Source organism: Coregonus lavaretus, assembly GCF_964263955.1.
Source record: "Coregonus lavaretus genome assembly, chromosome: 24".
Taxonomy (NCBI): Eukaryota; Metazoa; Chordata; class Actinopteri; order Salmoniformes; family Salmonidae; genus Coregonus; species Coregonus lavaretus.
In genome coordinates this window covers 18,255,921-18,281,867 of record NC_140011.1, presented here as the reverse complement: position 1 = coordinate 18,281,867, position 25,947 = coordinate 18,255,921, and the positions used below count along the sequence as shown (strand labels likewise).

Here is a 25,947-nt window from a genome sequence, read left to right as displayed (position 1 = left end):
CCACAAGAATAGTTAAACACATCCACACACACACACACACACACACACAGACATTTTACTCTCTTGTGTCCTTCTCTCTCCAGTCTGTGCAGACCCTAATTGGAGACTTCAAAGACCCCCATTCAGCCAAATACAAAGCAGCCCACGTCTTCTTCACTGACTGTGAGTTGCTCCCTGAGGAGCCTTTCCTCTACACCTCAAGTGCTGTGCGGATTCACTACACAGCTCAATGGACATTAATGCGACCTCAGCCATTCATTCTTAGTGGAGAGGGCTGTGATGTTGGTAAAAGGGCTTCATGGAAGGAATAATGTGCAACAAAAGAAAACACATTTTTTATTACAAAACCAGAGTTGATCTAGACACCCAAAATAGAGCTCAGAGTTTTCAGCATCATCATCCTTTGAAACAAGGGTTATTAATATACCGGCCCATCTTTTAATATGCTTTTATCCGAAGCATCCTACGGTAGTGTGTGCATATATTGTCATACAGTGAGGGAAAAAAGTATTTGATCCCCTGCTGATTTTGTACGTTTGCCCACTGACAAAGACATGATCAATCTATAATTTTAATGGTAGGTTTATTTGAACAGTGAGAGACAGAATAACAACAACAAAAATCCAGAAAAACGCATGTCAAAAATGTTATGAATTGATTTTGCATTTTAATGAGGGAAATAAGTATTTGACCCCTCTGCAAAACATGACTTAGTACTTGGTGGCAAAACTGGCAATCACAGAGGTCAGACGTTTCTTGTAGTTGGCCACCAGGTTTGCACACATCTCAGGAGAGATTTTGTCCCACTCCTCTTTGCAGATCTTCTCCAAGTCTTTAAGGTTTCGAGGCTGACGTTTGGCAACTCGAACCTTCAGCTCCCTCCACAGATTATCTATGGGATTAAGGTCTGGAGACTGGCTAGGCCACTCCAGGACCTTAATGTTCTTCTTCTTGAGCCACTCCTTTGTGGCCTTGGCTGTGTGTTTTGGGTCATTGTCATGCTGGAATACCCATCCACGACCCATTTTCAAAGCCCTGGCTGAGGGAAGGAGGTTCTCACCCAAGATTTGACGGTACATGGCCCCGTCCATTGTCCCTTTGATGCGGTGAAGTTGTCCTGTCCCCTTAGCAGAAAAACACCCACAAAGCATAATGTTTCCACCTCCATGTTTGACGGTGGAGGTGGTGTTCTTGGGGTCATAGGCAGCATTCCTCCTCCTCCAAATACGGCGAGTTGAGTTGATGCCAAAGAGCTCGATTTTGGTCTCATCTGACCACAACACTTTCACCCAGTTCTCCTCTGAATCATTCAGATGTTCATTGGCAAACTTCAGACGGGCCTGTATATGTGCTTTCTTGAGCAGGGGATCCTTGCAGGCGCTGCAGGATTTCAGTCCTTCACGGCGTAGTGTGTTACCAATTGTTTTCTTGGTGACTATGGTCCCAGCTGCCTTGAGATCATTGACAAGATCCTCCCGTGTAGTTCTGGGCTGATTCCTCACCGTTCTCATGATCATTGCAACTCCACGAGGTGAGATCTTGCATGGAGCCCCAGGCTGAGGGAGATTGACATTTATTTTGTGTTTCTTCCATTTGCGAATAATCACACCAACTGTTGTCACAGTCTCACCAAGCTGCTTGGCGATGGTCTTGTAGCCCATTCCAGCCTTGTGTAGGTCTACAATCTTGTCCCTGACATCCTTGGAGAGCTCTTTGGTCTTGGCCATGGTGGAGAGTTTGGAATCTGATTGATTGATTGCTTCTGTGGACAGGTGTCTTTTATATAGGTAACAAACTGAGATTAGGAGCACTCCCTTTAAGATTGTGCTCCTAATCTCAACTCATTACCTGTATAAAAGACACCTGGGAGCCAGAAATCTTTCTGATTGAGAGGGGGTCAAATACTTATTTCCCTCATTAAAATGCAAATCAATTTATAACATTTTTGACATGCGTTTTTCTGGATTTTGTTGTTGTTATTCTGTCTCTCACTGTTCAAATAAACCTACCATTAAAATGATAGACTGATCATTTCTTTGTCAGTGGGCAAACGTACAAAATCAGCAGGGGATCAAATCATTTTCCCCCTCACTGTATGTGTGGCCCCAGCAGGAATTGAACCCACAATCCTGATGTTGTAAGTGCCATGCATGCTCTACCAACTGAGCCACCACTCACACTCACATCAACCTCTCCATGTTTCAGCCTGCCCAGACCCACTGTTCAACGAGGTAGTGAAGAGCCGCGCCTCCAAATCCATCAAGACCCTGACTGAGATCAACATCGCCTTCCTGCCCTATGAATCACAGGTACCAAACGGAGGGAGGGAGAGAAACAGAGGGAGGGAGGCAGGGAGATATAGAGATGGCGGGAGATTGAGCGATCCAGGAAGAGCCAGAGGGAAAGATCCAGCGATAGAGGAATCCTAGAATAGCCAGAGAGTTATGTACATATCAGTTTACTACTACTATGCATATTACCTTCTACTAACTACCTGTTATTTTATGCTGCTTATTATTATTTATATTGATTATTGTACTGCAATGTTGAGGGAGCTGAGCTAGCACGTAAGTATTTCACTGCACCTTTTATATCTTTTGTAAACTGTGTATGTAACAAATACAATTTTTTGAAATCGATTGAGATGGAGAACGGTAGGATGGGGAGAGAAATTGTGAAATGCTGAAGGTGAGGAGAGAGGGTCGGATAGAAGAGAAGACATACAGAAATAGGGATGGAGGGATGTCAGCGAAGAGAATCAGAGATATAAATATATGGAGAGAGAGCAAGGAAAGGACACAGGGATACAAAGAAAAAGGGAGGGAGGCAGAGGAGAGAAAGACAAACCCATCCACCCAGGTACCTACAGTGCCCTCAGCAAGTATAATAAGTATCCCTTGACTTATTCCACATTTTGCTGTGTTACAGCCTGAATTCAACATTTATGAGAAAAAAAAAATTCTTACCCATCTATCTACACACAATACCCCATAATGACCCCCATAATGACAAAGTGAAAACATGTTTTAGAAATGTTCAAGTCTTACCATAGATTTTCAGGCCACTCAGGAACATTCAACGTCGTCTTGGTAAGCAACTCTCCCAGTATCTATTTGTCTCCCAGTGTCTGAAAGCAGACTGAACCAGGTTTTCCTCTAGGATTTTGCCTGTGCATTCCGTTTCTTTTTATATAAAAAATGCCCTTGCCGATGACTAGCATACCCATAACAGGATGCAGCCACCACCATGCTTGAAAATATGAAGAGTGGTACTCAGTGATTTGTTGCGTTGGATTTGCTCCAAACATAAGGCTTTGTAAGGAAAGGCCACAGTCACGCCACTGTCACACTGCATATCCTACACACATACAGGAAGGAAAGGGCACAGTCACGGCACTGTCACTCTGCATATCATACACACATACAGGAAGGAAAGGCCACAGTCACGGCACTGTCACTCTGCATATCATACACACATACAGGAAGGAAAGGCCACAGTCACGGCACTGTCACTCTGCATATCATACCCACATACAGGACGGAAAGGCCACAGTCACGGCACTGTCACTCTGCATATCATACACACATAAAGGAAGGAAAGGCCACTGTCACGTCACTGTCACTCTGCATATCATACACACATACAGGAAGGAAAGGCAACTGTCACGTCACTGTCACTCTGCATATCATACACACATACAGCAGCCAGGAGGCCTGAGTTTGCCCTCAGAAACAACCAACCAGTTTGCCCTCAGAAACAACCAACCAGTGCAAAACAGGAAACCTAGATAGAACATACTATGCTAGTGTGCCCAGAGCTATGCTCTGTTGCTATTGAATTATTACTTATAGAATATAGGGTGCACACTGCCGTGTGTCCTTCAGTTCATTATCACCATCCAGAGAGCATGTGCCTTACCCCAGAATTTTGAACCAAATATAGCTATAATGTCATGTTTATGATATGCTTACATATGTGTTATGTATGCTGTATGATTACATTTTAGTAGACACTCTTATCCAGAGCGACTTACAGTAGTGAGTGCATACATTTTCATACTGGTCCCCCGTGGGAATCAAACCCACAACCCTGGTGTTGCAAGTGCCATGCTCTACCTACTGAGCCACATGGGTATTATGTACAGTTAAAGTATTACCGAACATATATACTGTGGGATCTCTCTCATATAACTGGGTCCTCTCAAGGCTTCTTCCTTCTGTGTAGGGGGGATTTTATTTGTCACTGTTAGCTCTGCTTACAAATAACATTTGATTCATGAAATGTGTGTGCAGGTGTACTCTCTGGACAACCCGGATGCCTTCCAAAGTTTCTACAGCCCCCATAAGACCCAGCTGAAGAACCCAGTGATGGAGAGGCTGGCAGACCAGCTTGCCACCCTGTGTGCCACCCTGAAGGAGTACCCAGCTGTCAGATACCGAGGGTGAGCCACAGGGGGCGCATCTCAGATAATGGGGACATTAGGAACAGCAATATCACTGTGTCCCAAATGGCACTCTATTCCCTATATAGTGTACTACTGGGAACGGGTCAAAGGTAGTACACTAAGTAGTACACTATATAGGGACTAGGGTACCATTTGGGATGCAACCTCATTGACAGGGGGGTCAGGGCAAATATGTTCAGTAAATGGGATAGAAATATTGTTAGATCCCATCTCTCTCTCTCTCTCTCTCTCTCTCTCTCTCTCTCTCTCTCTCACTCTCTCTGTCTCTCTCTCTCTCTCTCTCTCTCTCTCTCTCTCTCTGTCTCTGTCTCTCTCTCTCTCTCTCTCTCTCTCTCTGTCTCTGTCTCTGTCTCTCTCTCTCTCTCTCTCTCTCGCTCTCTCGCTCTCTCTCTCGCTCTCTCTCTCGCTCTCTCTCTCGCTCTCTCTCTCTCTCTCGCTCTCTCTCTCTCTCTCTCTCTCTCTCTCTCTCTCTCTCTCTCGCTCTCTCTCTCTCTCTCTCGCTCTCTCTCACTCTCTCTCTCTCAGGGAGTACAAAGACAATGCCACCCTGGCCCAGCTGTTGCAGGACAAACTGGACGCCTACAAGGCTGATGACCCCACCATGGGAGAGGTGAGGGAGGGATGGAAGGAGGGAAGGATGAGGGGGGAGTGTTTATTAGATTACAGAAGTAGAAGGAAATGTTTTAGCAGTGAAAATATGAGAACATAGAAGATATTAAACTGAAATGTACTGTTACCGTGTGCTACTTTAAACAACCAGCATACTACAAAAGATCACACCTTGCACTCACTGTAGCACTTTGCAATTGTCTTTCAATGAAAGTGTGTTATAAATTAAACATATTTATATTACTGTATACATATTTGATGTAGGAGCTATCAGGACACAGTGTAAATCTGCACCTCTCTCCTCTACCCGTCTTCCCCTCCATCTCTCCTCTCCATTCCTTTCTTGTCTCTATCCTTCTCTCTCTGCAGGGTCCCGATAAGGCTCGTTCTCAGCTGATAATCCTGGACAGGGCTTTTGACCCCGTCTCCCCCGTCCTGCACGAGCTCACCTTCCAGGCTATGGGCTACGACCTGCTGCCCATCGAAAACGACGTCTACAGGTACGTGTGTGTGTATGTGCGTCTTCCACTGTGTGTGTGTGACTCTGCATTCACATCCCTCACTTCAGCAGTCTCCGAGGAAAGAGACAGGCTGAGGCCTAGCTAGCTGCTAAGGTTTAGGTGTAACTACTGTAAATAGAAGAACATATTCAGTTCAGGTAGGGCAGCTGTAGCGGCCACAGAATCTGTCACTACAAGGTCATCATCTATGGTGTTTTAGATCGCTAGAGACTTCGATCAGAGTACTTTTCCCACACACACTCACATTCAGGGCTCAGGCATCTGTGCCAGGTTCGAAGAATAGCTTTGCAATTTAGCCTGGATTCTGTTTGGTCTTGTGTTGAAATTCTTGGCGGTGCTGGAAATTCTATGTGCTGGAGTTTCTATATAGTGTAGTGTAGAAAAGTAACACATAATGTTGTTGCTGGCTGCTGATGTAATGCAATGTTGATTACTGTAATATATACGAGTGCTTTTGCCTGTTTGGACCCAGATAATCTTTGCCTCTCTCCCTGTCTCCGTCTATCTTCCTGTCTCTGTCTATCTACCTGTCTAATTATTTCCCCGTCTATGTTTCTCTCCCCCTGTCTATCTGTCTGACTGTCCATTTGTCTGTCTGTCTGTCTGTCTGTCTGTATCAGATATGATTCCCCTGGGATGGGAGACACTTCTCAGAAGGAGGTCCTGCTGCACGAGGACGATGACCTGTGGGTGGGGCTCAGACACAAACATATCGCTGAGGTGTCCACGTAAGTCAAACACCCGTTTCTCTCTCTCTCTCTCTCTCTCTCTCTCTCTCTCTCTCTCTCTCTCTGTCTGCCAATCACATCGCTCATCCATATCACTGCCACTGGTTGGTATGGACTCAATAAAGTCCTAACAACGTCGAGCTCTACTACTCACTAGTTCTCTTATGCTATCTCTATCAATCTTCTCTAACTGCCATCAGGGAGGTGACACGCCAACTGAAGGACTTCTCTGCTAGCAAGAGGATGAACACTGCTGGAGAGAAGGTATGGAGGGAGGGATGCTTTCAGAAAGCCTCCCTGTCTGGTAATGCTCTTTGTCAGTACGTTTCTATGGCTGAGTGGAGAGAGAACGTGACCATGTTGTGTATTCCAACAGACCACCATGAGGGACCTCTCTCAGATGCTGAAGAAGATGCCCCAGTACCAGAAGGAGCTGAGCAAGGTTAGTGTGTGTGTTAGTGTGTGTTTGTGTGCGTGTGTGTGCACATGACATGTGTGTGTGTCTACTGACCCTGTCTCACTGTGTGTCTCAGTACTCCACTCACCTGCAGCTGGCCGAGGACTGCATGAAGCACTACCAGGGCACAGTGGACAAGTTGTGTCGTGTGGAGCAGGTAAAGGAGAGGATGGAGGGAGGAGGGGAGGAAGGGATGGAGGGGAAGAGGTGGGAGGGGATGGAGAGAGGAGGGGAGGAAGGGAAGGAGGGGAAGAGGTGGGAGGGGATGGAGAGAGGAGGGGAGGAAGGGATGGAGGGGAAGAGGTGGGAGGGGATGGAGAGAGGAGGGGAGGAAGGGATGGAGGGGAAGAGGTGGGAGGGGATGGAGAGAGGAGGCATTGCAAGGGACAGAGAGGATGAGAGAAGAGGCTCATTCCAGGGCACTATAACTCGATGCGTCTCTGTTTGGCACTCAGCATTAAGGAGATAGATTGGGGGTACGACCCTGCGATAGACTAGCGTCCAGTCCAGGGGTGTACTCTTTTACATCAAGCTGCCTCATGCTACAGAAGCACGCTATTGGGAACGGGAAAGGGGATACTTAGTCAGTTGCACAACTGAATGCATTCAACCGAAATTTGTTTTCTGCATTTAACCCAACACATCTACCGTTCTGACTCGCACGGCCACTTACTTAAATACTTATACAGTATAGCGCACTATATAGGGAATAGGGTGCTATTTGGGATGTATCGCTAATCTCCTGTCTGTGTGGCATGTAGGACCTGGCCATGGGTACAGACGCTGAGGGGGAGAAGATCAAGGACCCCATGAGGGCCATTGTGCCCATCCTGCTGGACGCTAACGTCACCACCCACGACAAGATCCGCATCATCCTCCTCTACATCTTCCTCAAGAACGGTGAAACTGAGACGCTTGACCTTTAACCCTAACATTTACCCTAACCCTAGCTTCATGTCCACATCCCAGTTCAACCCTAACCCTAAACCACAACCTTAACCCTAACGCTAGCTTCATATCCACATCCTGCTTCAAACCTAACCCTCAATCACAACCCTAACTCTAACCCTAGCTTCATGTCCACATCCCAGTTCAACCCTAACCCTAGCCTCAACCACACCCTAACCCTAGCCTCAACCACAACCCTCCATAACCCTAACCCTAGCTTCATGTCCACATCCCAGTTCAACCCTAACCCTAGCCTCAACCACAACCCTAACCCTAGCCTCAACCACAACCCTCCATAACCCTAACCCTAGCTTCATGTCCACATCCCAGTTCAACCCTAACCCTAGCCTCAACCACAAACCTAACCCTAGCTTCATATCTACATCTTGGTTCAACCCTAACCTCAAGCACAACCCTAACTCTAAGAGCTGATCTAGGATCAGTTTTCCCAGTTTATTCCTAAAGCCTATTTTATACCCTATTTACATACGCAACGCAAGCTGTGCAAAATGGCAGTAGTGTGCAGCGACGCAATTTGTAACTCATCCAACTACGCAGGATCGCCATTTTGTGTAGCTAATTGCTTTCTTACATTGCGTACATACATAGGGTATAAATTAGGCTTAAAGTTAACCTATAAGAGCTTAACAACCTGTGGTGTGCTGATTGGGTAGGCATCACGGAGGAGAACCTGAACAAGCTCATCCAGCACGCCCAGATCCCTCCTGAGGACAGTGAAATCATCACCAACATGGCCCACCTGGGTGTGCCCATCATCACAGACGTGAGTCAGCACTCCTACTTCCTGTTGTTGGCCACTTCGTGTCTGGCCAGCCTCCTCTTCTGTCCCCCCTGCAGCTGTAGTCAAGGACACAGATGCACCGCCACCTTTTCAACACCTGCTACAAACTCTCTTTCTCTCTCATGCCCATACTCTCTCTATATCTCTCTCGCCCTCTCTGTTTCTCTCTCTGTCACCTGACCCACTTTCTTTTCTCTCTCTCTCTCTCTCTCTCTCTCTCTCTCTCTCACCCTCTCTCTCTCTCTCTCTCTCTGTCTCTCTCTCTCTCTCTCTCTGTCTCTCTCTCTCTCTCTCTCTCTCTCTCTCTCTGTCTCTCTCTCTCTCTGTCTCTCTCTCTCTCTGTCTCTCTCTCTCACCCTCTCTCTCTCTCTGTCTCTCTCTCTCTGTCTCTCTCTCTCTGTCTCTCTCTCTCTCTGTCTCTCTCTCTCTCTGTCTGTCTCTCTCTCTCTCTCTCTCTCACCCTCTCTCTCTCTCTCTCTGTCTCTCTCTCTCTCTGTCCCTCGTTCTCTTCTGTTCCTACCATATTATTCCTTTCATATGGGTTTCAATTAAACACTTCAATCGGATTGATACTTGCATAAATTTAACTGTCCCCCTTTGTTATTTTTCACCCCATGCTCCTCCTCCCTCCTCTAGTCCACCCTCCGCAGGGGGAAGAAGCTGGACAGGAAGGAACGTGTGAGTGAGCAGACCTATCAGCTGTCCCGCTGGACACCACTGGTCAAGGACATCATGGAGGTCAGTTACGGGACAAACGCATAGTCTCTGCCTATTTGTGTGTGTGTGTGTGTGTGTGTTTCAAGCCATCCCAGTTGTCTTTAATGTGTATTATATTTGCTGACCATACTCTCATTCTGCCTTTCTCCTTGTCATCCCTGCAGGATGTGATTGAAGATAAGCTGGACACCAAGCACTACCCCTACATCTCTACCCGCTCCTCTGCCTCCTTCAGCAGCACTGCAGTCAGGTACACACACACACATACACTAACACGCATACCCACACACCGGAATGTATTGCAGTGTAGTAGCGCTATCGAGATTACAAAGCAAGGAGGGTCATAGATCAATAGTTATTTGGGCTCTGAGGGAGAGGGGAGATTAATACTCTGATTGGCTGTAGAACAGAGAAAGGGCGGGACTAAGCAGTGACAAACAGGAGAAAAGGCCAAACAAATATTCTGTTACGGAGAAGGGACAACCAGAGGGCTGTGCATTCAATCAAACATACAGTACTGCAACAGAGGGCTCTGGTCAAAAGTAGTGCACAATATAGGGAAGAGAGTGCCATTTGGGACATAGTCAAGGTATCTAACCTTCACACTACTACCACAGTGGTGGGTGTGTGTGCACTGGGGAATGATGAGAGAGTGCTGACACATTGACCCCTGCATATCCCTTCCCCCTCTAGACCTTCATTGTGTGTGTATTGCTTTGACATGGGATCTGTGCTGCTGAGAATGTGAGCCACTTCCAACCATCATTCATCCCCCTGCTCCAATGTTATTGACTCACTGGGAAAGAAGCTCTGAGAATCGACAGGCAGGCTCGGTTAGATGAGCACATTTCACTAGACGCCTTGCACAGCCATGACACAGCAAAACACACGCTCACACACACTGGTCGCATTCCAGACCGACTACATTATAGACGTTACATTGATCAACCCATGGTTGTGTGTCACATCATTGACTACGCAGTGGTTCATCAGATTGCTGTATCATATGATATGGTTTGCTGATATGTTATGTAGCTAGTTGTCTCCACATAGAGAAAGACCCTATCTCTCTGCCCACTACCTCTCTTCCTAGTTAGATAGACACATTATTTCTTCAGTACAGCAGTGGTGAAATAGTGAAAAAGAGTAACACTGTGATATGCCACCCTTGTGATTGTGCTTCTCCGTTCCTGGCAGTGCCCGGTATGGCCACTGGCACAAGAATAAGACCCCAGGCGAGTATCGCACCGGGCCGCGCGTCATGGTCTTCATCATCGGAGGCGCATCCTTCAGCGAGATGCGCTCTGCATACGAGGTCACGCAGGCCAACGGGAAGTGGGAGGCCATCATTGGTGAGTCTGACACCGGGGGGCGCCACTGGGTGCAGGCCGAGGGGGGATACAAGTGGCGGTAGGGGGGGGGACTACCCCATAGGGAGTGTGACATTAGAACAGTCCAAAGAGAAAATACACTTACATAGACTTAGAGTCATAGACTGATTTTACTGGTACATTAACACACAGTTGCCTTTAATTTATGCAAGAATGCAGACTCATTTCGAATGGACATATAGCTCCTCCCTATGGGCACTTGTTGTAGGTCTGAACAGTCTGGATAGGTAATATGTCCAACAACTCCTCTGATAGGCTAGGTGGAATGGCTTATACCTACCCAATTATTTTCAGGATCTACATAAAGTGCCTAGAGATGGGGGATAGGACGTAGATTGGGAAATGGGCGTACTTCTCTAACTGACTGACTCTCGTACACTGGCTAATTCTGTTATTGGTCCCCATTCATTGTGGTCAGCATAGCAGGACACAAATGCCAATGTGTCTGCCATCATCAGTGCCAATGCAGCTGTATTCTGTTCCCACTATGTTGACCACAGATGATTGAAGAAGGACGAAGCAGAGAAGTCTCCGGATAATCTTTCTCTCTTTTGAGCGCCGACTGCACTTCATTAAAACTCTGACTCATCCACACACCAACATATTTCACCTCAATTAACTCCCTTACTCCCATACACCCACACCATGAATCCCAGTCAGTAAAGATTCATTAAGTAAGCTTATGTCATGACCCTAGTTTGCCTGTTGAAGCGATCAACACTCATTCTGTTAATGCTAGACTTACTTAAGGATCTGTTATGTTCTTCTCTAAGATACCACCTGTGATATGTGTAAACCCCTTTTGGGTGACGTGTGTTCCCTGTTTATTGACTGTTTTCTGTCTAGTCAGCCAGTCCTTGTCCTAAGGGAGGGACTGCGTCTTGTCTGTTGTTTTTGCTGTGCTATGCTTTTGCTTTTGGATTCAGTCTTGTTCTGTCTAAAACACTGTTGTCTTTGAATTGCAGCTACGTCCTGTCTTCTTCTGTGCGTCTGGGTTTCATGTCCGTGTGTTTGCGTGTGTGTGAGTGTGAGTGTGCGTGTGCACAGTATGTGGGTGGTGCTGTGCAGTGGCGTGTTTATCACCTTCTTTTCGAGATGGCAGAGAAAGTGTCAGAAGAGAGAAAGTGGCATGGGGGGCGTGGCATGTGAAGAGAATGGAGCGTGAAGCGCCCTCTGTTCCTCCACAGGTTCCACCCACACCATCACCCCCATCAAATTCTTAACGGACCTGCAGCACCCTGACTTCCGAGAGTCCACTAGGGTGTCCTTTGAGGAGCCAGACGCAGGCTCAGACGAGTGAGACAGACAGAGAGAGGGAGGGAGGGAGAGAGAAATCACACTCTGACAAAGTAAAGGCAGCCGCGCAAAGAAGCCCTTTCTGAACGCCCACAGCACAAGGGCTTTCTTTCCCTCCGTACTCCTCTTACTACACTCAGTACTGCTTTAAATTCACCCCCACCCCCTCAGGGATGGCCGTCTGGCCCCTGGCTCACTGCATGGCCCAGTCACCTCAGGCTCCACCTCCTGCAGGCCAACACCCAATCACAGCGTAATACTGTGTGATATTGTGTGATTGGTGACCCTCACAGCCAATAGTGATTGGCCTTGTCATGCTGACAGATAGAATGGGCATGTGTTGCTGTATCTGTCTGTTGGGCCTTCAGGACGTGAAGCCTGTTTGAGCTGGCCATGCTACAGGCGTCCTGACCCCATCCCTGCTGCCGCCCCCCCCTTCACCCCCACATCATCTCAGCTGGGTGGATTAAATCGCCACTCTCAGACTGTTTCATAACCTGCTTCCCAGAATGTATCATTTTTTGGCGCAGATTTAATCTACCCCCGAGATCCATCTTTATTCCTTTATTATTACTGTCTAATCATTTTTTGTAATTAACTCATCCAAGACAATCACCTTGATTTAATGGTTTCTTTCAGGATAGGTCCTTGAGTTGATGTTGGCTTTCTTTTTTTTCTTAAGATTTATTTGTTGCTCCCAATCTTTCAACTTCCTACACATCTCCTCCAACGCACGCTCTCTGAGTCCACCAGACATCACATGCATGCTTACATGGCCCAGGAGTCATCTCCAGAGAACACTAATGTTAGTCTCCACACCATTCGGTCAAAGAATAAACTTCAGCTCCCTACTGCTATTTCTGCTCGCTCGGAAACAGTGCTTCTCTGCAGACACTGACACTGGGAATGTAGCGATGTTCACTCGATATGCTTTAGCACCTAGAAAAGATGCGACACGTATACCTTCACCATTTATAATAATAATAATAATAATATGCGATTTAGCAGACGCTTTTATCCAAAGCGACTTACAGTCATGCGTGCATACATTTTTACGTATGGGTGGTCCCAGGGATCGAACCCACTACCCTGGCATTACAAGCGCCATGCTCTACCAATTGAGCTACAGAGGACCACCATTTCCCCCTCACTTTCTTCCCCATATAGTTCCTTATTGTCCCTTTAGCGACACCATATCTGGCCCATACAGCATGGTCGACCAATAGCAGACCAATATGGGTTTTGGTACACAGAGACAGGATTATAAAAGCACATAGTGTAGTTATGTTAAGGTATATTTTTCAAATATTAGCAATTACCGCATCACTGCCTAATTTGGGGATTTTGTCTAATTGCAAGTAAGTTGGTGATTTTCTGCACAATTTGTTAAATTGCCGTCTGAGTGAGTTTCCCTGAACACAACATTAAAGGGCATCCATCTCATTCTTGCTTATCTGCTTAAGCTATATCTTTTTCAAACAACTTTGGGTTTTGGTATTGATTTAGTAAGTATCAATCACCATGCGCAGTATGGACGCTTTACCACATACTGCCACATTCAACACTTCCTGAACAAAATGTCCATTGATTATTTACTCAAAAAACTGTTTGTTTCTGTTGTCTGGTATTTAGTTATAATCCTACCCATGTAGTGGGTGTTGGGGAGCAATGTGGCTCACTGTGTTGTGTTTCTGGCCAGAGCCCTGCAAAGCTGTGTGTTTCAGACACTGAGAGACAGTAGAGAACCAGGCACCAGTCCAAAGTTGATCTGTGACTAGTGCTCACCCACACCCCACTCCACCCTCCCTTACACCCAAGATGCCTGCATCACCATGCATCACCATGGTGACCCAACTTAAGATGGACTCGCCTCTTCCTCTCCTGTCTCTGCCTATTGATGATGGGATAAACCAGCCCTCCTGATTGGCTGCCAATGTCACAGCTAGAAAGGCCTAACTGGCATTAGCAATCAGATTTACTGAGCTTTAATTGAATTCTACCTAGCACAGATAAACCTAAGTGTCTTCCTTAGTGAGCCAAAATGACAGAAACATGCAGCTTTGTTTCAGAAACAAACAGATGAAGAATAACAATACTACCAATACAACTGCTTAGTAGGTGTGAGGAGTAAATCAAAATCTTGGTCCAGAGGTTCGCTTTATGAATGAAAGCCTTGGTTTGTCCAAGATGGAGGGTAAGCCATCGACACATTTAACGACTTAGTGACAAACTATATGGACAAAGGTTTGGTTTACTCCACTCCTATACCTCCTGAGTTATACTGTGTCCGAAATGTGTCTTCAGCTATGAAAAAGTCAGCTCATTCATATTTTGGTGGTGCTGTTATGTTTAGCCTTTAATTTCACATTTTTATTCACAAGCATAGGCACAATTACTTCCCTGATGTCATCCAATCAGAGAATGGCTGGACAGAAATCTGATTTTGGCTTTTTTTGCAGGGCCTTCACCCGATTTTTCATATTGCTATTAGACTGATGTTTGCATGCACTGCGATAAAAGCTTCTTAGGTCACATGCACACGCTTACACCTGATTCACAGCTCCCTCCAATAGGTGTGGTCACAGGGTACCTACCACCAGTGATTTGCAGCTCACAGAAGCCAGCTCTGTGATGTCAGTACATCACTGTCCAATCACAAGTGATCCAATTGCATGTGACATACAATTTTGTGCATTTTTGGCAGGCACTAGATCACAAGTCACCAATCATCTTAGATCTCTAAAACGTGTGAATAGCCCACACATCGTATGATAACCTATAATGATAACCAATACATTCTTTAAATGCTGGCTATTGACTATGATTTCAAGTTTTCTGATTGTACTTATGTTTATCTTATTTCCAACATTTTTTTCTCAAGAATAAGGTGCTTTCGTCGAAGCATTCATAGCAAGAGCTGAAAACACATTTTCCTAGCGAACTTAGGTTTGGGCAGCTCTAATACCATGCTCTGTCTGTGTGTGTCCTCTGCTGCGTATCTGTCCACCTCTCTAGGATCGACCCACGTCTTCACCCCCACCGCCCTCCTGGAACAGCTCAAGACCATGAACAAACCAGACGAGGAACCGGCGAGCTAAAATTGCCCAGCCCTATCTATCTATCTCCTTCCTGTCTTCTCACCTTAACCTCCCCCAGTCACTCTCCCCAGATCCTACATTCATTCTGTTTGTATCTTGCTCGAGAAGAAGAAAACAAAACAATGACAGCATTGATTTAAAAAATATATGTTTAAACAGATCCAAATCATGTTGCAAGTATTCTCATGTTTTACAATGGATGCAAATAACGAAAAGTATTTTAAAAAGGTTTAAATATCAACTAAGGCCATTTGAAACTGAAAGTACCAAATGTAATATTGTATGCTATGAAACCTGCTAGAAAGTGTAAAAGGTAGAGGTTTTCTCTGTTTGTTCCCTGTTTATCTTATTGGTGTGATTTGTATTGATAGTGGGTGGAGGAGGGATGCCTTACTATAGTTGGTTGGCACTAGAAAGGTCAATGCAGTAAAATCATATCACTCAACATGCAATATAACTCATCCCTGTCCTGTTAGGGGGGAGAATCCTAGCTGGTCAAGATGTTTGCATCAGTAGCATGCTGAACATTGTGTGGACTGTTACTGTATATCCTTTAGTGTGGCAATACCGAGACCAAGCAAACCGAGAAATAATTCAATCACAGTGATGTCTGTGAGTAAGACAGTGACAAACAGCTAGACTGACCCAAGGTCTGTGGATAGAGCGAAACAGGGCTGTGTAAATAGCTACAGAATGGTAGAAGCATCCCTCCTCCAGCCATAAGACTGGACGTATTTAGTCGCCACATCCTTTTCCCTTTTCTCTGGAGAGATTTCACGTTTTAGTGTCATAAAGGCCATTGCTTGCAGATGTTTACAGAATAATCATAAAGGGCCGCTTGTATTTCAATATTGTATCCTGTCACATTATACACTGAGTGCACAAAACATTAGGAATGCCTTCCTAATATTGAGTTGCACCCCCTTTTGCCCTCAGAACAGCCTCAATTCGTCAGCGCATGGACTCTACAAATCAAATCGAATTTTATTTGCCACATGCGCCGAATACAACAGGTGTAGACCTTACAGTGAAATGCTTACTTACAAGCCCTTAACCAACAATGCAGGGGAAAAAAAGTGTTAAGTAAAAAAATAAAATAAAATTCAAATAATTAAAGAGCAGCAGTAAAATAACATAACAGTTGGGAGGCTATATACAGGGGGTACCGGTACAGAGTCATTGTCGAAAGCGTTCCACAGGGATGCTGGCCCATGTTGACTCCAATGCTTCCCACAGTTGTGTCAAGTTGGCTGGATGTCCTTTTGGGTGGTGGACCATTCTTGATACACACGGGAAACTGTTGAGTGTAAAAAACCCTGAAGCCTTGCAGTTCTTGACACACTCAAACCGGTGCGCCTGGCACCTACTACCATACCCTGTTCAAAGGCACTTAAATCTTCTGTCTTGCCCATTCACCCTCTGAATGGCAGACATACACAATCCATGTCTCAATTGTCTCAAGCATTAAAAATCCGTCTTTAACTTGTCTCCTTCCCTTCATCTACACTGATTGAAGTGGATTTAACAGGTGACATCAATGAGGGATCATAGCTTTCACCTGGATTCACCTGGTCAGTCTATGTCATGGAAAAGAGCCGGTGTTCCTAATGCTTTGTACACTCAGTGTAAGTCTTATCATTGGCGGGTAACAAAATGTTTAACCGGGTCATGCACTGAGTAGTGTGTTGTGTATATACCATATGTTGATGTTTAGTGTCTCACTGTTGACTGGTGATGTTTCTGACTGTGAAGTAGTAAAAGATTTCCTTTAGAAAATGCGAACGTGAAGCCATGTGTTTGTTTTAGCTGTAGCTGTAGTGGTCAACTGGGAAAATAACTAATATCTATATTTTGTTTATCTGTCCATTAGTTTCTCTCTTCTGGTGCAATGTTAACTCTTCCAATGGCGAATGGCTTTGCAAAGAAAATGTAACACCAATATTTCAACGTTTTATTTCTAATTTTTTCCTTTCTCTTTCCTGGCCAAACAGGTTGTATATTGCATTATGCGTTATCTGTGATGCAAACGCTTAATTTAATTTGAATTGTTTCCTATTATCAGTTGCTGTTGTATAGGGTCTCTGTCTATTCAATTAATGTATATCAAAAGTTATTTATCAGAGATAAAAAATCTTAATAAATGAAACTTAAGTCTTTCCTAAACCTGTTTAACTCATTGGGATTCTATGTTTGCGAGTGTTAAAGCACAAACAAAAGTATACATCATGTGTACCAATGTACCAAGGCTGTCTAATAAATTGGCTTCCATTACAAGGAGAAAGACTCTGCACATTCTTAGCTACATTGTAAGGTACTCAAAGGTGTTGCAATTATGCCATTCTTTACTGTGGTGTATCAGTGAGTTAACCCTCTCATTTTCAGGCTCACAGTTCACATTGTGCAGTAAGACCCTGAAGAAGATCTCTGGCCCCATACACACCCAGGTTGTACGACTGATCTACAACACATTTTACACAATGGCTGTGATACAAATGTATACAACCATTGTGTAGTGTCTCCACAACGCTTTTGTTATTATTTTTGTGCAGAGAAACTCTGTGTTGTAACAACTCGACAGGCCTCTAACAGTGTGACCTCCAAGTGACTTATCCATACCTGCAGTTCATGGCCAAGAGTAACAATCTGGTTATAACCGACATCAGCCTTACTTAATAACAACTTTTAGTCAGCCTTACTTAGTAACAACTATTAGTTGTTTCAACATCAACATTTATTTGGCTTCAAAGCGGAAATAAAAATATTTTGCTGCAAAATATTTGTTTAAAAAAATCATTTGATAATCAATCATAGTACAAAAGATATCAGGATCTAGATTTTTTTAAACCTGCATTTCTGAAATCCTAGAAATTTGTATTTCTAAAAAGTCATATTTTTGTGTTCAACACAAACTCTATTAAGACCATCTATAAAAATTAGCTTATTTTTCTGATAAAATATTTTCCTGGCGGGTACAACTACAGCACGACCAATTACTAACCTTATTAACTAATTATTACACAAATGATTAAGAATAAAACCTAAACAAACCATTTTGAACAGGGATCATCAACTAGATTCAGCCGATTTTTTGTTGAGCGAATGGTCGGGGTGCAGGAACATAATTCCAAATAATTTGTAAACTGCAAATTGAAACAGATATGTTTGACTAAAACATAATCATTTCAAACCTTGCTTACATTTGTATAGGATCACGTGTCTCTCTATTATGCATGGAAGGGCGGGGCAAATGAAACCGGCCCGCCGGCCGCCAGTTGGGGAACCCTGATTTAGAATCAATAACTTAGGGTAAAAAACTAAACACATCAATGTGTGAATATGTCCTCTCTTCGTCTGAAGATCCATAGCAGCAATTGTCTCACATCCATTGTACAAATGTAACAAAACTAATGTCCAAAACTAATTCCAGGTTTCATAGCAAACTAAACAAACATGTGCATATGTCCGTTATTTCAAAACGTAAATCATTAATATGCAGATTCTAGTGCATTTTATGAGTAAGATATGAACTTGTGGATTCAGTGTGGTCCACCTCTGCTACACTTAAGCTGCCAGATCCCACAACTGTTGTTTCTATATGATACCTGAGATTGCAATATAGCCACTCCACCTTTCATCTAAAGCTATAACATGTACTGTATAAAGTAAACTGTAACCTGTAGTAACCTGTATAAAGTACAGTTTGTAGACCCTGGTTTACTATCAGTGCTGAGCCACTGGGTGATGATCAAATACTGATGTTAAGGGTCTGTCATTCCTCACTCCCTGCTATCAAGAAGCCTGCAGCTGAATGACTGGCTTGAGGCCCTAGTATCCATACCCAGGCACTTGCTTCATGTTACCCCAAATACCAAACTGTTATACTAAATAAACTAAATATTAAGTGCACAGTACAATATCTTCACATTTAGAGACCTCCGTGTCAGTACAGAGTGGTTGGTCCAAAGACTTGCCAGGGAAATGGGGCGGGACTACCAGTACCTGAACTTCTCCAATAAGAAACTCTTGTTTTCCTTTTAAATTGCAAAACATTTTGCTACAGTGTACACTAATGAATCCAACCCTGGTGTGTGTGTCTGGTCTGGTCCATCAGTACATGCAGGACTGTGACAGCGTCTCCTGGTGGTGCAGTCCGGTTGCGATGGAGCGGGCCATGCGTCGGGAAGACTCCCTCATCCCCCTGGCCGCCTCGATGGCATGGTTCAGAGAGCTGCTCAGAGAGCGCTGGTCAGCAGACAGGGAACGGCCAGCTCCACCTCTGACCTGCTCATGATGACCCCTAACCCCAGTGGCCACACCCCCACCCAGAGACACGTAGATGGGCTGGGGGTGGGATGGAGCTACATTTATCACAGGGCTGGAGTAGTACCTGCAGGGAACAGGCCAGGTAAATATAACAACAACAGCCCTTCTAACTACACTTACTAGTCAGCTGCAATATGTCACTTTTTGGGCGACCTGACCAAATTTCACATAGAAATGTGCATTATAGGTCTTTCATTCTCATTAAAAGCAAGTCTAAGATGCAGTAGATATGTTCTATGTGCGCTATTTCTATGCTTCCAGTTCTTAAGTTTTGTTTTTGTGTCTTTTATTTTCAGTTTTGTACACCAGCTTCAAACAGCTGAAGATACAATATTTTGGGTTATTGAAAATATATTTCACAGCTGTTTAGATGGTACAATGATTCTCTACACTATACAGTTGAAGTCGGAAGTTTACATACACTTAGGTTGGAGTCATTAAAACTTGTTTTTCAACCACTCCACAAATTTCTTGTTAACAAACTATAGTTTTGGCAAGACGGTTAGGACATCATGGCTTTAGAAGCTTCTGATAGGCTAATTGACATAATTTGAGTCAATTGGAGGTGTACCTGTGGATGTATTTCAAGGCCTACTTTCAAACTTGACATCATGGGAAAATCAAAAGAAATCAGCCAAGACCTCAGAAATGTCTGGTTCATCCTTGGGAGCAATTTCCAAATGCCTGAAGGTACCACGTTCATCTGTACAAACAATAGTACGCAAGTATAAACACCATGGGACCACGCAGCCGTCATACCACTCAGGAAGGAGACGCGTTCTGTCTCCTAGAGATTAACGTACTTTGGTGCAAAAAGTGCAAATCAATCCCAGAACAACAGTAAAGAACCATGTGAAGATGCTGGAGGAAACAGGTACAAAAGTATCTATATCCACAGTAAAACGAGTCCTATATCGACATAACCTGAAAGGCCGCTCAGCAAGGAAGAAGCCACTGCTCCAAAACCGCCATAAAAAAGCCAGACTACAGTTTGCAACTGCACATGGGGACAAAGATCGTACTTTTTGGAAAAATTTAATCTGGTCTGATAAAACAAAAACAGAACTGTTTGGCCATAATGACCATCGTTATGTTTGGAGGAAAAAGGGGAATGCTTGCAAGCCGAAGAACACCCCCAACCGTGAAGCACGGGGGTGGCAACATCATGCTGTGGGGGTGCTTTGCTGCAGGAGGGACTGGTGCACAGGAGGGACTGGTGCAACATCTCAAGACATCAGTCAGGAAGTGAAAGTTTGGTTGCAAATGGGTCTTCCAAATGGACAATGACCCCAAGCATACTTCCAAAGTTGTGGAAAAATGGCTTAAGGACAACAATGTCAAGGTATTGGATTGGCCATCACAAAGCCCTGACCTGAGCAAGGAGGCCTACAAACCTGACTCAGTTACACCAGCTCTGTCAGGAGGAATGGGCCAAAATTCACCCAACTTATTGTGGGAAGCTTGTGGAAGGCTACCCGAAACGTTTGACCCAAGTTAAACAATTTAAAGGCAATGCTACCTAATACTAATTGGGTGTATGTAAACTTCTGACCCACTGGGAATGTGATGAAATAAATAAAAGCTGAAATAAATCATTCTCTCTACTATTATTCTGACATTTCACATTCTTAAAATAAAGTGGTGATCCTAACTGACCTTAGACAGCGAATTTGTACTAGGATTAAATGTCCGAAATTGTGAAAAACTGAGTTTAAATGTATTCGGCTAAGGTGTATGTAAACTTCCGACTTCAACTGTACATAAACTGAAATTAGGCGAACTATCAGAATTTTAGCAGCCAGGAAATGGTGGAGCGATTTCTGCATATTGCACCTTTAATACATAGGGGAAGAAAGTGGGATTTTAAACAATGCTAAAATCCTGACAGATACTTATGTGTGATTCAAATATTAACACTAATAAAATAATTACATGATTTATGCAAAATGTAACCACCTATATCTTCAAGTCAGGATTTTGGCCAAAAGAAGAACTCCTGCACCACGTGTGCTGTGTTTTGCATCATATCATACCGGCTGTATTTCTGTATTTTGAAAGTTACATATCTTGAAAACTTGATTGCTGACATGCAAAACATTTTGGGACTATATCAACAATGGACTAATGAAACAAATACCAAAAGATAGTTTTTGGGTGGAATTTTTCTTTAAGTGGTGAGTGTGTGTCTCAGCGCTGAGAGATTTTATTAGGGTTGGCAACAGATGGGGTTGTAGCGAAATGACCTAATGGCCACTTCTTCATGTCCAGAGAGAGCGAGAGCACAGTACTCACAGAACTGGCGGGCACACTGGCACAAACTGGACCAGTGGCACACTGCCCAGCACAGGAGGGGGCGGCGCTGCAAATAACACGCCTCTCACATCTCTGTGGGGGGAGCTCATTGGCCGGCTGCCTCTGTGGGCGGGACCTGAGTCTCTCTCTGTCCTCCGGTCTGCAAATAAGAAATCAGCACAGGCTTGTTGTCAATTAAAATGGCAAAGCAATTGAGCACAACATAAAACAGGAAGTAAATGGGAGTAGTTGCCACATGCGCCGAATACATCAGGTGTAGTAGACATTACCGTGAAATGCTTACTTACAGCCCTTAACCAACAATGCATGTATTTCTTAATAAAAAAGTAAAATAAAACAACAACAACAAAAAAGTGTTGAGAAAAAAAGAGCAGAAGTAAAATAAAATAACAGTAGGGAGGCCATATACAGTGGGGTACCGGTGCAGAGTCAATGTGCGGGGGAACCGGCTAGTTGAGGTAGTTGAGGTAATATGTAGGTAGAGTTAAAGTGAATATGCATAAATAATTAACAGAGTAGCAGCAGCGTAAAAAGATGGGGTGGGGGTGCAAATAGTCCGGGTAGCCATGATTAGCTGTTCAGGAGTCTTATGGCTTGGGGGTAGAAGCTGTTGAGAAGCCTTTTGGACCTAGACTTGGCGCTCCGGTACCGCTTGCTGTGCGGTAGCAGAGAGAACAGTCTATGACTAGGGAGGCTGGAGTCTTTGACAATTTTGAGGGCCTTCCTCTGCCTGGTATAAAGGTCCTGGATGGCAGGAAGCTTGGCCCCAGTGATGTACTGGGCCGTACGCACTACCCTCTGTAGTGCCTTGCGGTTGGAGGCCGAGCAGTTGCCATACCAGGCGGTGATGCAACCAGTCAGGATGCTCTCGATGGTGCAGCTGTAGAACTTTTTGAGGATCTGAGGATCCATGCCAAATCTTTTCAGTCTCCTGAGGGGTAATAGGCTTTGTCGTGCCCTCTTCACGACTGTCTTGGTATGTTTGGACCATGATAGTTCGTTGGTGATGTGGACACCAAGGAACTTGAAGCTCTCAACCTGTTCCACTACAGCCCTGTTGATGAGAATGGGGGCGTGCTCAGTCCTCTTTTTTTCCCCTGTAGTCCACAATCATCTCCTTTGTCTTGGTCACGTTGAGGGAGAGGTTGTTATTTTACATTTACATTTTATTCATTTAGCAGACGCTCTTATCCAGAGCGACTTACAGGAGCAATTAGGGTTAAGTGCCTTGCTCAAGGGCACATCGACAGATTTTTCACCTAGTCGGCTCGGGGATAGAACCAGCGACCTTTCGGGTACTGGCACAACGCTCTTAACCACTAAGCTACCTGCCGCCCCACGGCCAGGTCTCTGACCTCCTCCCTACAGGCTGTCTCATCGTTGTCGGTGATCAGGCCTACCACTGTTGTGTCGTCGGCAAACTTAATGATGGTGTTGGAGTCGTGCCTGGCCATGCAGTCATGGGTGAACAGGGAGTACAGGAGGGGACTGAGCACACAGTGTTGAGGATCAGTGTGGCAGATGTGTTGTTACCTACCCTTACCACCTGGAGGCGGCCCGTCAGGAAGTCCAGGATCCAGTTGCAGAGGGAGGTGTTTAGTCCCAGGATCCTTAGCTTAGTGATGAGCTTTGAGGGCACTATGGTGTTGAACGCTGAACTGTAGTCAATGAATAGCATTCTCACGTAGGTGTTCCTCTTGTCCAGGTGGGAAAGGGCAGTGTGGAGTGCAATAGAGATTGCATCATCTGTGGATCTGTTGGGGCGGTATGCGAATTGGAGTGGGTCTAGGGTTTCTGGGATAATGGTGTTGATGTGAGCCATGACCAGCCTTTCAAAGCACTTCATGGCTACAGACGTCAGTGCTACGGGTCGGTAGTCATTTAGGCAGGTTATCTTAGTGTCCTTGGGCACGGGGACTATGGTGGTCTGCTTGAAACATGTTGGTATTACAGAATCAGTCAGGGACATGTTGAAAATGTCGGTGAAGACACCTGCCAGTTGGTCAGACTACACGTCCTGGTAATCCGTCTGGCCCTGCGGCCTTGTGAATGTTGACCTGCTTAAAAGTCTTACTCACATCGGCTACGGAGAGCGTGATCACATAGTCATCAGGAACAGCTGGTGCTCTCATGCATGCTTCAGTGTTGCTTGCCTCGAAGCGAGCATTGAAGTGGTTTAGCTCGTCTGGTAGGCTTGTGTCACTGGGCAGCTCGTGGCTGTGCTTCCCTTTGTAGTCTGTAATAGTTTTCAAGCCCTGCCACATCAGACGAGCGTCAGAGCCGGTGTAGTACGATTCAATCTTAGTCCTGTATTGACTCTTTGCCTGTTTGATGGTTCGTCGGAGGGCATAGCGGGATTTCTTATAAGCGTCCGGGTTAGAGTCCCGCTCCTTGAAAGCGGCAGCTCTACCCTTTAGCTCAGTGCGGATGTTGCCTGTAATCCATGGCTTCTGGTTGGGGTATGTACGTACGGTCACTGTGGGGACGACGTCATCGATGCACTTATTGATGAAGACAGTGACTGATGTGGTGTACTCCTCAATGCTATCTGAAGAATCCCGGAACATGTTCCAGTCTGTGCTAGCAAAACAGTCCTGTAGCTTAGCATCTGCGTCATCTGACCACTTTTTTATTAACCGAGTCACTGGTGCTTCCTGCTTTAGTTTTTGCTTATAAGCAGGAATCAGGAGGATAGAGTTATGGTCAGATTTGCCAAATGGAGGGTGAGGGAGAGCTTTGTATGAATCACTGTGTGTGGAGTAAAGGTCTATAGTTTTTTCCCTCTGGTTGCACATTTAACATGCTGTAGAAATTAGGTAGAATGGATTTAAGTTTCCCTGCATTAAAGTCCCCGGCCACTAGGAGCGCAGCCTCTGGATGAGCGTTTTCCTGTTTAGTTATGGCCTTATACAGCTCATTGAGTGCAATCTTAATGCCAGCATTGGTTTGTGGTGGTAAATAGACAGCTATGAAAAATATAGATGAAAACACTCTTGGTAATTAGTGTGGTCTACAGCTTAGATGATAACTAGGACATGTCTGTTCCTTACCATGTTTCGTGCTTGTGCTCCGGTACGTCTCAGACCTTCCACACATAGGACAGTGAAGAGAATGAAGACCAGTGTGACTGTGGATAGCCCCAGTGTCACCACCACCCCCCTCTGGTCCTGTCAGTCAGAAGAAAAGAGAAGAATAAAGAAAGAGGAGAAAGGAGTGGAGACGGCACAGGATTGACTGTAAATGTGACACACAAACCACCATTACACCAGAGACTGAGGATGCGTCCCAAATGGTATCCTATTCCCTATGTAGTGTACTATTTTTGACCAGACCCCTATGCGTAGTACAGTCGCGGCCCAAAGTTTTTAAAATGACACAAGTATTGGTCTTCACAAAGTTCGCTGCTTCAGTGTTATGAGATATTTTTGTCAAATGTTACTATGGTATACTGAAGTATAATTACAAGCATTCCATAAGTGTCAAAGGCTTTTATTGACAATTGCATTCAGTTTATACAAAGAGTCAATATTTGCAGTGTTGACCCTTCTTTTTCAAGACCTCTGCAATCCACCCTGGCATGCTGTCAATTAACTTCTGGGCCACATCCTGACTGACGGAAGCCCATTCTTGCATAATCAATGCTTGGAGTTTGTCAGAATTTGTGGGTTTTTGTTTGTCCACCCGCCTCTTGAAGATTGACCACAAGTTCTCAATGGGATTAAGGTCTGGGGAGTTTCCTGGCCATGGACCCAACATTTTGATGTTTTGTTCCCCGAGCCACTTAGTTATCACTTTTGCCTTATGGCAAGGTGCTCCATCATGCTGGAAAAGGCATTGGTCGTCACCAAACTATTCTTGGATGGTTGGGAGAAGTTGCTCTCGGAGGATGTGTTGGTACCATTCTTTATTCATGGCTGTGTTCTTAGGCAAAATTGTGAGTGAGCCCACTCCCTTGGCTGAGAAGCAACCCCACACATGAATGGTCTCAGGATGCTTTACTGTTGGCATGACACTGGACTGATGGTAGCGCTCACCTTGTCTTCTCCGGACAAGGTGTTTTCCGGATGCCCCAAACAATCGGAAAGGGGATTCATCAGAGAAAATGACTTTACCCCAGTCCTCAGCAGTCCAATCCCTGTACCTTTTGCAGAATATCAGTCTGTCCCTGATGTTTGTGGCTTCTTTGCTGCCCTTCTTGACACCAGGCCATCCTCTAAAAGTCTTCGCCTCACTGTGCATGCACATGCACTCGCACCTGCCTGCTGCCATTCCTGAGCAA

At 44.9% G+C, this 25,947-nt stretch overlaps 1 protein-coding gene and 1 pseudogene across 2 annotated transcripts in view; one reads left to right on the top strand and one right to left on the bottom strand.

The window, feature by feature from the left end:
- The window catches only part of LOC311099423 (syntaxin-binding protein 1-like), a 23,900-nt pseudogene extending 11,913 nt beyond the window's left edge, over positions 1-11,987 (top strand). The window contains exons 4-18 of the transcript in view: positions 84-162; positions 2,206-2,309; positions 4,293-4,441; positions 4,991-5,075; positions 5,444-5,574; positions 6,216-6,323; positions 6,524-6,587; positions 6,700-6,765; positions 6,857-6,937; positions 7,542-7,680; positions 8,403-8,512; positions 9,167-9,268; positions 9,412-9,497; positions 10,445-10,599; positions 11,826-11,987. The product of the transcript in view is annotated as a syntaxin-binding protein 1-like (transcript). The remainder of the gene's footprint in view (positions 1-83; positions 163-2,205; positions 2,310-4,292; positions 4,442-4,990; positions 5,076-5,443; positions 5,575-6,215; positions 6,324-6,523; positions 6,588-6,699; positions 6,766-6,856; positions 6,938-7,541; positions 7,681-8,402; positions 8,513-9,166; positions 9,269-9,411; positions 9,498-10,444; positions 10,600-11,825) is intronic.
- A 3,233-nt stretch (positions 11,988-15,220) lies between these two features.
- The window catches only part of akna (AT-hook transcription factor), a 53,356-nt gene continuing 42,629 nt past the window's right edge, over positions 15,221-25,947 (bottom strand). The window contains exons 20-22 of the mRNA XM_084139996.1: positions 24,719-24,835; positions 21,648-21,807; positions 15,221-19,419 (exon numbers count right to left, since the gene is read on the bottom strand). Coding sequence (XP_083996122.1) covers positions 19,140-19,419; positions 21,648-21,807; positions 24,719-24,835 — 557 coding nt within the window. The 3' untranslated portion in view covers positions 15,221-19,139. The remainder of the gene's footprint in view (positions 19,420-21,647; positions 21,808-24,718; positions 24,836-25,947) is intronic.